Here is a 16,646-nt window from a genome sequence, read left to right as displayed (position 1 = left end):
CAAAAATCATATACTTCCAAAAATTAAAGCAGAGACAATATGAGAAATCAGTGTGAAGTAAGGTTAGTTAGTTGGTCCTAAAACTTTTCCCTCCACTTTCAAATTACAGCTCCTTGCACAAAAAAAAGAAAATCACAACAAATAGAGGGAAAGCAGAACGGGGGGTAAACAAACTGAGTACCAGTGAAACCGCCACTTGTTAAAAGAGCTTAAGCTGGCAAATTAGTTTTGGGGTCAGAAAAGGACTCGGCTCCTTTGTCTGCCATGACACCAGTTCGTCATGCCTCTGCAGAGGAAATCAAATAAAACAATAGCAGCGTGGCAGGAAAGATCAGTTGGTGTTTTAGTAAATCCTCGTGATGGCCATTGTAGGTGTCATGGATGGGTAGCCATGGGAGTGTTTAGTAAAGGAAGTGACTCAGAGAGACGTCCAACGGAGTGCTGCTCACACAAGGTCTTAAAGGACGTTTCAAATTCAAGTAGAACGTTGATACATTAATGCCTCCAAGCCCTCAAATGTTTCAATTGATATCACAATGTTATTGTAACTTTTTCCATCAGGTCAGAAATAGTTTGTTCCTGCACAGGAATATGTGCTCATTCTTAAATTGAGCCCAATCAAAAGTCTGCATTTGCCCCCTACAGGGTCCTCACACGCACAGAGAAGCATACATGCACCTCATTCAGTAACTCATGCACCCCTTAACCGACCGCCCCCACAAACACAAACACACACACACACACACACAGTGCACTGTTCCTCTGACCTTACTGTGTGCACGTCCAGTGGAAGGCCCGAGTCTGTAATTGCTGCCTCTGCGGCATGGACAGAGGGGCGGACTGGGGATTGGAGATGACACGCACCCATTATTAGTGCACCAAGTGCTGTTTTTGCAATTACTGAGGGTTTGGCTGAGCACTCTGAATCAGACTCTGGGATTCTCCATTCAGGAACCGCTTAAACTCCAACTGGCTGAACAGCTTCTGTTAGCTCGGGCCTGGACAGCGCCGGGATGGGGCCTCTCCCGTGCCTGAACATCAGTTCCGGTGGGGTTCGGAATAAATGAGTGAATCAGGTGTTCACTGTTCTTGACGCCTGAATCTAGAGCCCTAGAATCCGAATGTTTTGCTTTAGATTTCTCACAGCGGAAGCACACAGGTGACCCGAGGCCGGCAGGTCAAACAAAGTGTTGAAAAGGCTGCCTGGCTGCTGGAGGGCAGAGTGTGAACAGCCTGGAGCCCGAGCAGGGAGGAAAAAAAAGGGGGGGGCTGAACTGAACATCCTCACAATCCATCATAGGTCTTAAAATAAGAACACAGAGCGGATTGTTAATACAATTCTTATTTTCCGGCCATTACGGAAGGACAATGCAAGAATCGTCCTTTGTGCTAGTGTGCTAAAATTGCAAGGGATATTTATTCCCCCGCATAAAATTACCCAGGACTATTTTTATGTACATGTTTGCTCTCTACATCTGGCCATGTTGATAATGTTGCATGGAGTCAATCCCAGCGAACATCTGGCGAGAGACGGGGCACACCCTGGATTGGTCGCCAGTCAATCGCAGGGGTAACACAGACACATATAACCACACGTCTACGGGCCATTTAGAGTCACCAATCAACCTAACAACCCCCCCCCCCCGAACGGGTCTTTGGACTGTAAGCGGAAGCCGGAGTACCCAGCGAAAATTCACGCTGGCTGCACACAGGTAGGTGGTGTGTGGACACCAACCCTGGATCCTGCCACGAGGCGACTTAACACCTCGCCACCTCTCAAAGGTCCCTTAAAACTGTGGAAACGTTCTGAGCCTCTTCACTCTTTCAGAAGATCAGATTCAGATTACATCATTGTTACTTTCTTACAAAGAGAATCCATAAACTTTCTGGGCAACGTCTTCAGAAGCATCTCTTAGCGCATCTCTTAGCACAATATGAATAGATATTCCTAATGTAATTTGGTAGCCACAGTACAGAACACGCCGCTGCACAGAGCTGTGTATTCTCAGGTAGAGGAGTTCCCAGGATGTCTAGACATACATATTAGTTCTGCCCAGCAGGTCACTAAGAAAAGGGGGGCCGACTCGGAGCCAGCCAGCCGCTCAGGCATGAGGAGGGATTGAACGTCTATACGGTCCGGTGCTGGGGCTGAGGTTGTGGTTGTTGTGCCGGCAGCCAGTGGCTGCTGCGTACCTGCAAACTCTGTGACGGTAATGCAACATGGCAGCCCCGAGGGCAGAACCCATACAACTTTCTCAGCCCGCTCAGAGTAATTGGTGACCCCTGAACCTGCCCTTCGTATACGGGCAGAGAGGAGAGGGGAGGAGGAGGGAGATAGGACAAGGGACAGGCAACAGGGACACTGCAAAAGGGGAGACGGGGTCACAAAAAAGGAAAGGACGACAGAAGACAGGATAAGGGGAAATCAAGGTGACGCGAGCCGGGAGGAAAAGGTTAATCTCTTTTACTGTGGATAGTTTGAAAGTTCAACAGAGACAGAAAAAATCTGCAGCCCAGTTGTGTTCGTCACACATTGGGGGCAAACGGGGGGGGGGACCCTTCGCCTCCATTCTGGAATCCAACCACGTGCTCTACCAGCACATCAAACTATGTTTCAGAAATCGCAAGTGGTCCTCAAGCACGATCAAAAGAGCGGGGCATTGTTTCCTCCGCCAGGACGCTATGTGGTCGGTCACGCGCGCGCGTGTCAGTCTGTCCATGGCAGAGACGTCGGTACGGTGCTTGTTGACTCAGTCCTTTGCCGTGTTTGGCTAACAGAGCTAACAGCTAAACAGGAAGTGAACTAACAGCTTTTGTTCAGATGAAGTGGTGAACATGAGGCGTTACACGGTGAGCCTTAGCTGCTTGTGCAGACAGCAGCACAAATCAAAATGAGAGCAGATCTGTCTGAGTGTTTGAGTGAAAGATGTGTATTGATAAACCTGCAGTTCCTACGGGAGGGAAATCAAACCCAAGCATTACAGCGACCGTCGACGTAGGAACACCTGAGATCTGCACTTTTCTAAAGATTGAGTCGGGGTGGGTGTGGCTGGTGTGTAGGTTTAGGCTCTTTGAACACGGTGGATGCGGCGATGAGAATATCGTGGAATCGGGTAAACCCAGAAGAGTAAATATGTTCCACTCTGGTGCTCCAAATAACTAAAGATCCAGACCAACACATTTCACTTTAACCGAGAGCGTTGAGTCATGTAATGCTGCAATCAAGTCATACCAGAGTCACCATAATTGCAAGTTTCCGACTTATAAATAGTTTTTACATCAACATACATTTTATTATGCCTGGGGAATTCATTTTTTTAAGAATAGATATCAATAGAGTATTGCCTGAAAAAGTTAAATATGGCCTCTTGACCTGAGCTAGTCTGCATTTGAGAAAATTGAACCTAAATCTCTTCCATATTGTATTATATTGTCAATGCACAGTTGTTTTAGCCCTCACAGAAACAGCTCTGATGTCATATTACCACCTTCAGTTGTCCAGTAATATCAACTCAATCTGATGTGGAATATTCTTTTTTTTTTTTAAAGTCATGTGGAGAATATTATGCTGATTAAAAAAAATAACCCTGCAGCCTTACATTTCTATGTAAATGTTGCTTGTTAGCAGCATAGCAATTAGAGTTTTAGGAGATGGGGTTAACGAGATGCTCTTTGATCTATTCGTTACCCAAGGTGCTCCGTATTCTCTATCTTTGTCTTTGCGCAGCACGTATTAGTCTGTTCCACTGCGTTCACCGCTCTGGCTCGGTCTGTGTTACTTTATCTATGCGGGATGAATCCATTTGTCTCCACTGACAGAAAATAATTGCAAAGCAAACAAATCATCTCTGCCACATTGAACAGGCCTCTTCTCCCGGGGCGTAGTGAGCTGGATGACTACAGGAATGAAGGACAGACCGACGTGGAGAGGAACAGAGGGAGAAAGGGAGAAGCACCGACAAAGTTCAGAGCAAAGTGGTTTGGCATTTGCATTTCATGTGCTCAGTGTTAAATGGGTTATGTTAGAGAAACTGATGCAGTCAGATTGAAAGTGACTACTCAGGGAGGGGAGGACGGAGAGAAGGGGAGAGAGAGGGAAAGCGGCAGAAACCTCAGTAGAGGTCCGCCAGATGGAAACTCGGTCCAGGAACATAAGGAGGAGACATCTGAGAACACACTGCATTGGAAAAATAGAATTATATCACGATTCAAAAATGGCCTTTTTAAGAAAACCTACCAATTTTAAATCTTACTATAATTAAAGTTTATGTATGAATATTCACACCTTGTAGAGTTAACATGCATCCTAACTACAGAAACCCCAAATGCTTTTTGTGTTTTTCCGTAAAAAACATTTATTTTGCTGTGAAGTTATGCATTGTAACACGCAGGTCTGTGAGGACGACTCGCCGTTAGAGCCTCTAGAGGCCATTTGAGGAGCTGCACACTTTTTAGGACTTCATTTCTCAGCCTCGTATATCTTTCACTTCACCTCCAGAAACCACCACAATTCTTATATATTTTGATTTAAATGTTTGTGCATCCCTACTGCTGCATGGAAGTATGTGACATTATAGCCCCCCCCCCCCCGTCTTACCAGTACAAAAGGTACAAAATAAGAAAAAAGCATTTGCTGTAAAGATACATACATTCTTTTACAGAATTCCTTTCCAAAAAACAGTCAATGTGTTTGCAGATTATCACTCTGGTGTGTGTTCTTATGATACCTGGTTCTGGAGTTTATTAACCGAACTGGGTTCCACGTGTATCCAGTCTTCAACTCCCTGTAACAAAATGTCAAAAGGTTAAAAGATTATTTATCAAACAATATATTGGGGAGAATTTTTTTTAGATAATTTTAGATGATTAAATAGACGGATCCATGAATCTGAGATTCTCAATGATTGATCAAAGACCCACTATATCATTTGTTTATCAGAACCACACGTTGCATAACGGCACTATGAAGGCCTCCGTTCAGTGCAGCTAATTGTGAACATGAATCCTGCTCCGGCTTAATACCGCTGGATACATTAGATCAAGCACAGATCCGTGTGCTTCAGAGAGAAACAGCAGATGGACTGCGAGGTGAGGAGAAGTGGCACGTGACTCAGTCCCCATGACACATTATTGATAGACTGCTGGGCAGGAGGTGGTGCAGATGGATTAAACTGAGAAGACCTAAATAAACACAACACAGCAGACTAGTGCACAAGTGGATGAGTTGCATGTGTGTCATTACGCTAGTGACGGGGAACACAACTAAACAAAGTCTCTTAGGTGCGTGCTTAACGCTGGTGTCAGTATGTTTTTTGGGGGGTTTCCTCACACACACACACACACACACAGCACACACAGCTTCAGGCTCAGGTCGTTAGTGCTGATCAGTTGGTCCAGGTGGATGTAGAACAGGCAAGTGTTTGGACATGTGTGTTTTTTGGAGTGTGAACATCAAGGTTGTTCATGTGTATGTGTGTGGGGGGAGATGTAGGCCTACTGCTCTTTATCTTCAGACACTAGTCCTGCTGGTTTCCATGCTGGCCAGGTAGAATATTCAGACTATTTTACAGTGAATGCATTAACTGGTAGGGGAGACAAACGGAGTGCCTTTAAAAGCGGACTAATAAAGGTCGACGCGCCGGTGAACTGGCGTGATAAGCGTAACGTTCAGGGAGTTTCATACCTTTGGTTTGGATGCGCTGGTCAGTCACCCGTCGAACAGACGTGCAGAGTTTTCGCGCACGAAAAACTAATTCCGGGGCCTTGGCCTGCTGTTAAAGGTGGAATGGTAATATCACCTTGAGTTTAAACTTTAAACAGAGGCTGGTTGTTAGCAAAAGGGAAACTGACGACGCTCACAACAACGCAAACGGAAGGCGTAAGGATACAGCACGCAACTGGCCTCATGTCGTTTTTCTATTTTAAAAAAAAAGGTGTCCTTCCGCAAAAGTTGGAATGAAAATGGAAATAGCAGCAGCAGTTATAGATGTATCTTTTCTGATTACTTCTGAGCACTTGGTTGATTAACTGAAGAGTAAAATAGCCTGCCTGAGTATGTTTCTAATTAGACTAAAGTCTACATCTGTGGTCGCAGGTTCTCTGGCGCCCTCTGGTGATCAAATGCGACAACGGCCTCCTGCACAGAGGTGTACAACAAGTAGGGAAAATGTAAAACAACTTAATACTTGGATAATAATTTAACAATATTAAAATGAATGGAAGAGGATTTGCCACAAATATTTAATGTTTCTTTTTTGTGAAGAACCAACAAGCAAGAAGTTCAACTGTTCACAGTTGGCACACTAATGCTGCTCATCAATCCAAGCTTAAATGTAGTGCACGATTTAGACATGATTGAGTGTTCCACTGATATACATAATGTATTAACCGTAGCTAAAACATAAGCCATGAAATGTATTAATATTAAAAATTAAATGATGAGGTGCAACATTTGTTTCAAGTTCACACTTTTTGCAGCTGCCATCACATATGAAATTGTGCCACTATATTCAAATAAGTGCATTGAATTACTTTTGATTAACATCTTTTGAGGCATCCATCCTCTATTTTGCAGTGGTTAAATCTTTACTTAAACAAGTTGGATGCAGCTGCAATGCATTATTTGCCAATTATTTGACATCAAATCAAATCTATTTACTGCCTAAAAAAATGTGTATTCACATCCAGAAAGCACTGAAACACAGACACCTCTGAAAGCACCAGTGGCATCACCAGTCTCGTAGTGGTATGCTGGGTTCCTTATTGTCCAGTCGTTATTTTAGACACTTCGCAGCAGCCATTGTGGAGGTGAAATGCCAGACTGGGAGAAGTAGTTCCACCACCACGGTTTCTCCTCCCTTGCGCCCGGCTCGCTGTCGCGCTCGAACTGGTTGTACGGGTCGAATCGTTCCCACGTGTCTACTGTGGGGAAGAGATGGTCGTCGATGTCAGGCTCTATGGGCACCTGTGTGTGGGACGAGGGAAATGGTGAGCATGCAATGGAGGACCATTAGTATTATGATTTTATCCTGTATGTATTAGTTGTATTACTGCATGTTGAAATGAGCAAGTCTGATAAATCTGATGATGAAGATAGAAGTCCAACCTTCGCCAAGACAAAGTCGACACGTCCAGCCTTGTTCATGTTGTGCGGCAGATAAACCCTCTTACTGACCCTGGAGTAACCCCTGGCCGTGGCTGTCAGGATGTGAGTACCTGGATTCAGCAGCCGCCAATAGTCTCCATCTTCAGCTGAAGGGCAATAAAGACAACATGATCAAACGAAAGACAGAAGAGGAACTAAAAAGTGTCAGAAACATGAAGAAACCTTTGATGAGCACGTGGACAGGTCCATGTGCAGGCTACAGGCTCTGTGAGGCTGGAGTAAGTCACAGCGGTGCTTTAAGGTGTGAGGTCATCGTGCTAACTAAGTGAGCCAACTAGCACTAACCACAGCGTACAGCTTGAGGCTGATGAGGCAATGGTAGTTAGATTTGCAGGTATTTAGTCGTAAACCAGTGTATGACCAAATAAAAGCCAAAGTCAAGCTTTTATCACAGTTTGCGACATGTTACAGTTTAATGATTTGATTCCAGCGAATGTTTCATGCCGACGTATCTGATATTTGTTGAAACATTTCACTCAAAACCACACAGGTTATTTGAAGGTGAAAGTTATTTGACCCCCCTGAAGTCATTACGATTGAGCATATGGTGACAATTCATTTTTTGCCATTTGGAAAATATGGAAACTGGAAAATGTATAATCATGTAGTGTGTTTACCTGCTGTGACATCTTTTCTTACCCCCCTCACAGAGATAATTGCACCTTTAATCCCTTTTCCATCAACATCCTGAACGACTCCCTTTATCCCTCGATGGACCTGTGCAGGATCAGAGGGCACAATCGATTTTATTATTATATTATATATTATATATATTTCTCTCCTTTCCGCTCTGATCTGCTTGCTACAAGTGTTTTTCCAGCTAATCGTCCTCCACAAGTCGTTTCACGCTTTAGTTGGCACATGTTAATCCATCCACTATCAACTAGATGAAACAATGCACTGTAAAATTGTGGACCTTTTAATTCAAGCCGGTCTTCAAGCCAGATAAACGCAGACACTTACGGACTCCATATAACTTAACAGAGCTTCCTTATTCCTTTTCCATTCTGGGTAAAGCTCTGCCTCTGATGGGAATTTGTCACATCCGAGCTCGACCGTGATCTCCAGACAATTTGTGTGCAGGTAGTTGAAGTCTGACATACCTGCAAGGAAAGACGTGTGGATAATGAGTAGCTCACAAGCAATGAAAAGGGTAAAAAAAAGAAAATGTAGAGACTGTAGACTGTACTTCAGACAGCTCTAAGCGCTGTGACACGCTGTCATTCACACCCATGTTAGGAGAAGGTGCAACCTGTCCATCAGCAACCGACATTGGTTTCGGTGATTGGAGGGACGACCTTACACTCTCCACTCACCCACAGTCGCCCGTTCCCTCCACAGTTTGAAAAGTTTGGTTTCTCACCACCAGCAAAACTGTACCACAGTGCCCCATTGATGATGCCCCGGGTTTGGTAAAAGGAGGCTCCACACCTCTCAGTGTCATTGTTGGACATGGTGGCGTGGGCGTCTGCATAGGTGCGAGCCAGCTGCTTGATGACCTGAGCATGGTGTGGGGGTGTGTGTGTGTGTGTGTGGTTGAAGAGAAAATACGTCAGTACAGCGGCTTTTTCACCAAACAATCAAATGAGACGCCCAACTTCCCTCCCCACCTGTTCATCAGGAGTGGGTGAGAACATCCTCTCTTCCTGTGGGTGTCTAGAGAAGTCAAAGGGATAGGAGACCACCAGATCACCTCCGTGGAGGCTGGCGGACTGAACGAAGGGCAGCGACCTGATCCACTTCATCACTGCGTAGGTCTCTGGTGCCACCTGCAGCCCAGAGGAAGGACTGGTTTGTTTTTGGGAGCCGTGCCGAAATACTGTATTTACTTATGAAAATACCATTTGGATAAAGAGAATAAGGACCCCCCCCCCCCTACCTTTCCGAACCAGTAGGCGTCGGGGATTGCGATGTGGTCAATGCGGTAGTGCCTGCTGCGGCGGTTCCGGTAGAAAATGGAGGTGAGGTCTGGAAAATTGCGGTTGAGGTCAATATTCTGGGCGTTGGTACGTCCATTGGTCCAACCATTCAACAAGTGGCCCTGAAACATATTCAGGTTCAAACAACTAGGAGAATTACAAGGTGCCAGAGTGTGACATTATTTAGTGTGATGATGGTTAAGAGACGTTAGGAGCAGTGATTGCATGAAGAAAATATTGCGCACATGATGTGAATATTAGTCTGAAGAACAGGAAGGAACCTGTTACACTATCGTCGTTAATTCTGGTGTTAAAATGTAGACAAGACCATTAATCCGTCATGAGGGAAAGTAGAGAACAAGCATCAAGAAACCATTATTCATGAATTTCCACTCAAACAAAGAAAGAGATGTTTTGGGATTATGCAAACAGTTGCATATTCCTACAAACCATAAACATATATGATTAAGCTTCCATATACAGTACAAATATGCAAGAGTTTGAAGTTTCAAGATACTCATTGATGACAGGGGCAATGTAAAGACTACAAATATTAAAGTAGTTTGGCCTCCATAATACATCTAGAATGTGATCATATTAATAAGAGGTACAAAATACACACACTTTCAACAATGTTTCAATTGCGTGTATATTATAAATGGTCAAGAGCCAAAGCGCAGCGCAGTATTCCTACCGTGAAAATATTAGGCCGTGCAGTTCAGCTCAAATTGCACATTGCACACGTGGCCATTTATGATGATTATCAGCCTCCAATCAAATGATTGCGACACACATTTGCAGATACACAGGATTACTATACATATTCCAACTGTATAAGCGTGCAGAGCGTGTTAAACGCTCTGAAACAGCCAGGCACATAGTGAATAAATGCAACACATGTGGGGGGGAAATGATGTAGAAGCCCAACTTCTCAGGCTTCTCACTGTCTATCTCACTGTATTTTGGCCAATAAAAGGGGGTTCTTCATAAATTGCCAAAAAGTTAGTATTTAATTCTCTGGTTAGTGGAAAACAGGGTGATCAGTGGAAGTTGGGAGGAATGAGTACTCGACATCCAATGGTAATACCAACATTAAGAAATTGCCAATTTTGTAGCCTAATCTTCAAATAATCTTTACCAAGAAGTGAGAGTTTGTTCTATCGTGTTCAGCATTACCTGGCAAAGCAACATGTGCTGTTTTTCTAACCCAGACCCATTTCACAACCCACAAACAACATTAATAACGTTCCCTGAGAAGAGTTCCTCATTCCTCCACCTCCACACGTCAAGCTGGACGGAGTAAACAGACAATAGGATAGTGATCGGATAATGGAAGCTTGTCTTTTTTCTTTTTTCTGCTAACAATATTTACTTCCTGGTTGGCGCGCTCCGGGTCACTGTTATCCTCTACCTCTGAGGCAGCCAGCTCGTAGCCATCGGGATTCATGGAGGCCAGAATGTGAACGCGGGTGGTGTTGATGATGGTCTGAATTCGTTGGTTGCCCAGGACGTACTCGGAGCACAGATACTGCGGCAAGTAGATCAGCAGCTGGCGGCCCAACACCTCGTTGCCGTGCATGTTCGCCACCAGCTTGATCTCTGGTTCCACTTCATTTCACAGACAGAAGCACAGACACAAATGTCCCGGTTAAAGCTGCGCTCAACAACGAGAAGTCCACGGTGGGGCAGGAGAACGAGCTGCAAACACATTATTAGTATTGTCTTCTTTGAAAGCGTTTATCGATTTTCCTACACAGCGTGAGCGTCACCTCACAATTCATTTCCGTTGCTCTGCCGTACTCACGTAGCTCGTGCTTTCCTGGGTTGTCACTGAACTCAATGACCAGCAGGTCCCTTCCCTCTGTGCTGCGCCCGATGCTATAGACGTGAGTGATTTGGGGGCACTTGGCTGCTGTTCTCTTCAGCAGGCTGTACATCTGAGCATTGGTGGTGTATGTGAACTGGAGGATGGTGCTGGGTTCTGCACCTGAAAGGCTGGACATTTCTATTTGCTTCTGTCTGGCTGGAGGAGGGTTGGGGGGGGGTGCCAGGATTTGGAGGAGGAAAGAAGATTGCTTTATATTTTTCACAGGATATGGTTATGTCTGAGCAGTAGAACATTAAAGCGAGACCTTTACCTTTGAGGCCTACCAGTGGGTCGACGCAGCCCTCCTCGTTACTTGCAAAGAAACGGTCACAATCCAGGAAGTAGGGCCAGGCCATTTCGATGGCTTCAAAGGCATGGGCACAGTCCCTCCTCAATGCATCGCACGTGCTGCGGCAGGGTTTGATCATCTTGTCGTCCTGGCAGGGCGAGGCGAGAACCGAGCAGCCGACCAGGCGTATCTCAGGGGAGCACTCCCCGCTGAGCAGGCCGTGGATGACGCTGAGCAGGAGGTACTCTGCACTCGACTCCACGTCCCGGCTACTCTGTTGGCCGAGGATGTTGGGAAATACGGTTCTGGAGCGGAAGGGTTTATTTATCACAAGGTGTCACCCGCACCGCGAACGAATCAGCACGTATGCATAGTTCAATCGGCTCACCCGCATTAGTAGCAAACTCCACCACTCACCTCGAGTACTCCAGGTCATTGCAGTAGCCCAGCGTGAGCTGCGTACAGGTAGCTGTGGGACAGAGAACCGAGAGGAGGATGTTAACTTAACGGGTAAGTAAAGCAAAGCTTTTTTTTTTAATTGTTGTGGTTTTCAAAGAGGAGGAGGCCCGTTGCATCTCGCTGTGACACGCTGTGTGTTTTAAAAACGTCGGTTTTGCAGCCCTGAAGCTCAAGTAACGGCCTGGAGAAGCATTTCTAAGTAGTTACTCTCTACACAAATATATATATATATATAAATATATATATATAAATATATATATATATATAAATATATATATATAAATATATATATATATATATATATATATATATATATATATATATATATATATATATTTAATTGCCTATATATGTGAAATGAATAAGCCACCTACGTTTATCTCCCAACACGTCGTTGGTGCATCTTCCTGTGAGAAAACACAAGCCACACACAGAATGAAAGTGTTAGCGGGTCACAAATGAAACGCTAGGGGGCGACATCTTCAAAAGCAAGACTCGAGCTTCTTATCACTGTTAAGGCACTCGTTTCAATCCATGGTTCATAAAGTCTTGCGTGTGTTGCAGAGCAATTCACCACCAGAACAACAGGTGGAGTAACGTGTTTCTGTTGAGGACGACCTAGAGAGTCACGTCTTTGTGTGTGGAAGTCGTTTGTTTATTTATTTATTTATCAGACTTTATTGCCCCGTTCATCGCCACTGCTGCTTTTCATCACGGACACATTTGTCCCGTATTTTCCTCTACAACTTTGTTCCCCTCGACCGGCAAACCGCCGTTTGCGGCGATCTCCCTCCATGAATCCAACCCGCTTATACAACCCGCCAATGACGGCTTGTTGAAGTGGTCATATTTACGCATTTCTTCAAGACTTTTAGAACCATCAATTGAAACGAGTACGTGGACACAACGGTGCGTAAAGACGCATGCGCCAGCCTTAACTAGGCTTTTAGCATAAACTAGGCTTTACTGTGACGGGGACATGTGTGCGTCCACAGTATGACATCACGAACAAATCTGCATTACGTCAAAGTCCACTGCAGACTTTGATTGTATAAATGAAGCCGTTAACGAGGCTTTCAGAATCGACTGCTCCCCGCAGCATTCAATCGTTTACATGCGAATGTTGGGGTTGTAAAGTTCAGGGGTCAGCTGTTTTTTTAATAATTAAAAAGGCCCACATGTTGTCATACAAACAAGCCATGCTCTAGTAACGCAGATCTCTACGAACCATTTTGCTTTAAGTCGAAGTCATCTCACCTAAAAGCTCGTCTCCTGGATGGCAAGTCTGCGGCGGCGCGCACCCACAGCTCCTCATCGAGGAGAGAAACAGCAGCAACAACAGTCCCCAACGCATGTCCGAGGGCAGTGATGTGGCCAGTGTGTGTGTTCGTCCTCTGGGCCTGGATGAGAATCACCGACGCGAGCGGCACGGGGAGCTGCTTCCTTTGTCTGCGCGTAAGAGCATCTCCGACACGAGACCTGAATTACAGCTCACTGAGCGACCGATCATATTACACTGCACACAGCTCTGTGTGTGTGTGTGTGTGTGTGTGTGTGTGTGTGTGTGTGTGTGTGTGTGTGTGTGTGTGTGTGTGTGTGTGTGTGTGTGTGTGCGCGTGGTGGGGAGGGGAGGGGAGGGGGTGTGGAAGAAACGTGGCTTGTGGGGGGGGGGTGGAAAGTTTATGGCAAAGCCTCTTTACAAGTTCAATGCGAGGTTACATCTCTGTTCGATTGGTCTTCGAAAAAAAACTCATCTCCCATTGAGGTTATTATAGCAATATATGAGTCGTTCCAAAAGTCGGGCCCAAACCCCACGTGGTCCAAAGATATACATGAGGGGTCACCAGATGATGATAACAAAAATGCCAAAACATTTTTTTTATTGGGTCATTCTTCAAATGACTCATTCTCTCTTTATTTGAATTGCCCAAAGCTCATGTGATTAAGACTTTAATAGTCAAAAACTCAGAAAGGGCCAAGGGGCAAAAATACAGGCAGTAACCAAGAACATCCAACAATCAACAATGACGCAACAAGTGACAAGAGACACACGGCTTAAATACGAGGTGCAGGTGATTGGACACAGGTGGAAACGATCAGACAATCACAGGGGATGACAGGACAAGGCAGGAAGTGAAGTTACCCAGGGAGACAAGAAGGGAAAACTACAAAATAAGACAGGAAATAAACCACACCGTGACACAAATATAATTATATAACATCCTCACGCCTGTTTTTACACTTGACAAGTTAAGTCCCTTTTGATTAAGCACTTCAATATGAACTTCCACACAGTCAATAGAACGCAACTTTTCTTCAAGCTCTCTCGTGTAAACTTGAAGATAATTTCTTAATCTTCTAGGCCTTTTGCACACATCAGAGTTGCTCTCATTGAGGACACACTGCACACACTACTTGTGCAAGGTAATGACTCCATTCCATTTCCGCCATGCTCTCTGCTCGCGCCCCCACCAGTTGGTCCCCATCATGTAAGGATATAGCGCTTGTGAGCTTGAGACACCCGTAGAGAGCTGTCCAGTGCTGAAATGTCCCCAAACATGGTACACTACACTTTTGCGACATTTCATGTGTGTTTGTGTGTGTAAGCGAGGGAGAGAGAGAGAGAGAGAGAGAGAGAGAGACGGATAATTCATCTTTACATCCTCTCTTTGAGAGACAGATATTTCCAAAAAGTATAACACCCTCCAGCAGATCAACGTGAGCACATAGACCCACATTGCAATCATGTCAAATTTCAATATGGGTCTAGACCAGTTAATCTACTTCTCAGTCACAGTCACAGTAAAAAAGTAAAAAATAATTAACCAATATTTGACTTTCCCTTTGACTTCCCATAACATGTGCAGACTAATCATGTGTCCATAGGAAGAGGAAGTTGTCATCATCCCACCCCGACATATTTGATATCTCTGGAAAGACCAGGATGTCCTCTTTAAACTACAGCAGGGATTGATAGGATATCTCAAATGAGTTAAAGGAGAGGTGCAAAACCACAATATCCGCCACAGAGCATACAAATGAATGGGCTGGGTCTCAGGAGGATATTTTTTCTTCCCGTTTCTGTATTCAAGATATGTTTCTTCCCAGTATTTGTATCGACTTCTCAATAATGTTCATTCATGCATGCATGCTGTCGCTTTGGGCGGCATGAGTTTTGGTGATGGTTGCTCTTATTAAAAGATCGAGGGGAACCAAAAACATTACTGACCAAGTGCTGAAAATAGTCCCATGCAATTTCTACTGCCATCACAGGATTATGTAATGAACAATACCGATTGTGTGGATTTTCTTGTTGAATGCATCTTGATCTTTTAGATATTTTTACTTGCTTGGATCTCTTTGTAAAAAGGTCAAGAAACAATTCCGACTTCTGACAACTTCGCCTCTGAAATGAAAAGCAAAAGGTCCATTGCACAGCTTAAAGATGTGCAACTCCTTCTGCTAGTGAGAGCTTCTACATATAGAAAAAAGTGACTTTAAGCCTATGCTAGGAACATGTCTTACACTGCCTTTGAATCAAACAGTAGGAGGGTTTGGTCAGACACTTTCCAGAATTGTCACATTTTGGCATTTTCTTTTAGTTAACTGTCCTTTGAGCTTGATGTCTTTTCCATCCAGCGAGTAGCCTGTTGTTTATAGCTGTAACAATTCAGGGCCCCTCTCAGGCCAATAAAGCACATGTGGTTCTAATTCCAGATGTCCAAGATTACAGTCTCTGCTCTTCTTTGCCTGGCTTGTTGTTTATTCTCAAAAAACGGAGTTACAGACGTATTCTATTCTACTTTTGAATTCTGGGTGCTGCAGTATGTCTTAAAAACGCTGTCGGGAAACAGCATTGTTTTGCCATCTGCAGCAATGCGGGGCCTCTAGACTTGTGAACAGCGAGCATTACTCTCATTAAGAGACCGGTTAAACACAAAAAAAGCTGCACTCACAGCAAACTCACCTACACCCATACGTCATGAGTTTAAACGGTTAAACTTGATGATCATATTCACTAAGCAACACATACACACACACTCACACACACACACACACACACACATTCAGCGTAGCAAGATGAGGACATGCAGCTGAACTATTTCACAAGAATGCATAAGTAAGAAAAAAAGAGAGTTGAGGGAAAATGCTGCTGACTGAATTTGTAAAGACGGAGAGAGAGCGAGAAGCAGAATGAGTCAACAGCACCAGAAAGAGGGAGTTGAGAGACAGAGGAAGGGTGCACAGGGTTTAGATTTGACCGGAGTCCTGACAAAAGAATGTCTGGGCTCACTCTGTGTCTCCCTCTCTCCCTTGTGAGTGTGTGTGTGTGTGTAAGCGTGTGTGTGTGTCTTTTTGTGTTATTTTCCCGGCAGTGTACATGAGGCCATCCAGTTGTGAGGAATTTTGTTAAAACCACAGCAAAGCACGGGCGTCTATCTCTGTTTTGAAAGAGATTTGCCGAACACTTTTACTCTGAGGTTTACTCAAATACACAAATTACAATATGGATTTCTTTAACATTTTGGGAAATACGCCTATGACCTTTCTTGTTGTGCTTTGATTGGAAGATTTATTCCACATTCATGTCTATGTAGTGCCACAGGCTGCACACTGAAATAACTAACATTTCTCAAGCTAATTGTTCAACATACAAACAGAAACGTACATTTTCTTTACATAGTTTGAACTACAGAAAGTTACTACTTCCGGCCGCTGGTCAAAAAGAAATAGTAGCAGTGCTAACACTGGGAAAGCACAAGTATTGTTTTTACATTTCTGTTAGTGTTTTAATTGCATAAACTAGATGAATACGTTATCTGTAGACTTTAATCAACAAAAGTTTAGGGAAAAAAGAAAAGTGTCTTCTCTGCGTATGCTGATTTTATGACGTATATTTAGCTCCACTAAATAAGGACGGTGGAAACTTAGAGAAAGACAAAGCAA

The 16,646-nt window shown here is 44.3% G+C and overlaps 1 protein-coding gene and 1 long non-coding RNA gene across 3 annotated transcripts in view; both read right to left on the bottom strand.

The window, feature by feature from the left end:
* LOC120825823 (uncharacterized) overlaps positions 1 to 6,093 on the bottom strand; it is a 39,596-nt gene extending 33,503 nt beyond the window's left edge. The window contains exons 1-2 of the long non-coding RNA XR_005713154.2: positions 5,684 to 6,093; positions 4,728 to 4,784 (exon numbers count right to left, since the gene is read on the bottom strand). This is a non-coding gene — a long non-coding RNA (uncharacterized LOC120825823). The remainder of the gene's footprint in view (positions 1 to 4,727; positions 4,785 to 5,683) is intronic.
* Positions 6,094 to 6,226: 133 nt separating this feature from the next.
* cpz (carboxypeptidase Z) lies at positions 6,227 to 13,275 on the bottom strand. Of its 2 annotated transcripts, none has more exons than XM_040187578.2 (13): positions 12,957 to 13,275; positions 12,074 to 12,106; positions 11,658 to 11,709; positions 11,223 to 11,545; positions 10,889 to 11,107; positions 10,457 to 10,692; positions 9,045 to 9,206; positions 8,776 to 8,934; positions 8,529 to 8,664; positions 8,129 to 8,268; positions 7,783 to 7,882; positions 7,106 to 7,251; positions 6,227 to 6,964 (listed from the first exon to the last, which is right to left on the bottom strand). In XM_040187578.2, exons 1-13 carry the CDS (start codon positions 13,051 to 13,053, stop codon positions 6,779 to 6,781), a joined length of 1,989 nt encoding a protein of 662 aa, XP_040043512.2. In that variant the 5' UTR covers positions 13,054 to 13,275; the 3' UTR covers positions 6,227 to 6,778. The 2 variants fall into 2 exon arrangements, with proteins under 2 accessions (XP_040043512.2, XP_040043513.2); XM_040187579.2 differs by having other exon boundaries at positions 10,496 to 10,692.
* Between the last annotated feature and the right edge of the window lie 3,371 nt (positions 13,276 to 16,646).

Source organism: Gasterosteus aculeatus, chromosome 9 (assembly GCF_964276395.1).
Source record: "Gasterosteus aculeatus chromosome 9, fGasAcu3.hap1.1, whole genome shotgun sequence".
Classification (NCBI taxonomy): Eukaryota; Metazoa; Chordata; class Actinopteri; order Perciformes; family Gasterosteidae; genus Gasterosteus; species Gasterosteus aculeatus.
The sequence above is the reverse complement of the archived record's forward strand: the minus strand, read 5'-3'. Positions and strand labels throughout refer to the sequence as shown.

Coding starts and splice junctions, on each gene's coding strand:
- cpz (XM_040187578.2), bottom strand. CDS start 13,053: ATGCGTTGGGGACTGTTGTTGCTGCTGTTTCTCTCCTCGATGAGGAGC. Junction 11,108..11,222: donor CCCACTGGTAGGCCTCAAAG/GTAAAGGTCTCG, acceptor ACCCTCCTCCAG/CCAGACAGAAGCAAATAGAA. Junction 7,883..8,128: donor TGTTAAGTTATATGGAGTCC/GTAAGTGTCTGC, acceptor GATCCTGCACAG/GTCCATCGAGGGATAAAGGG.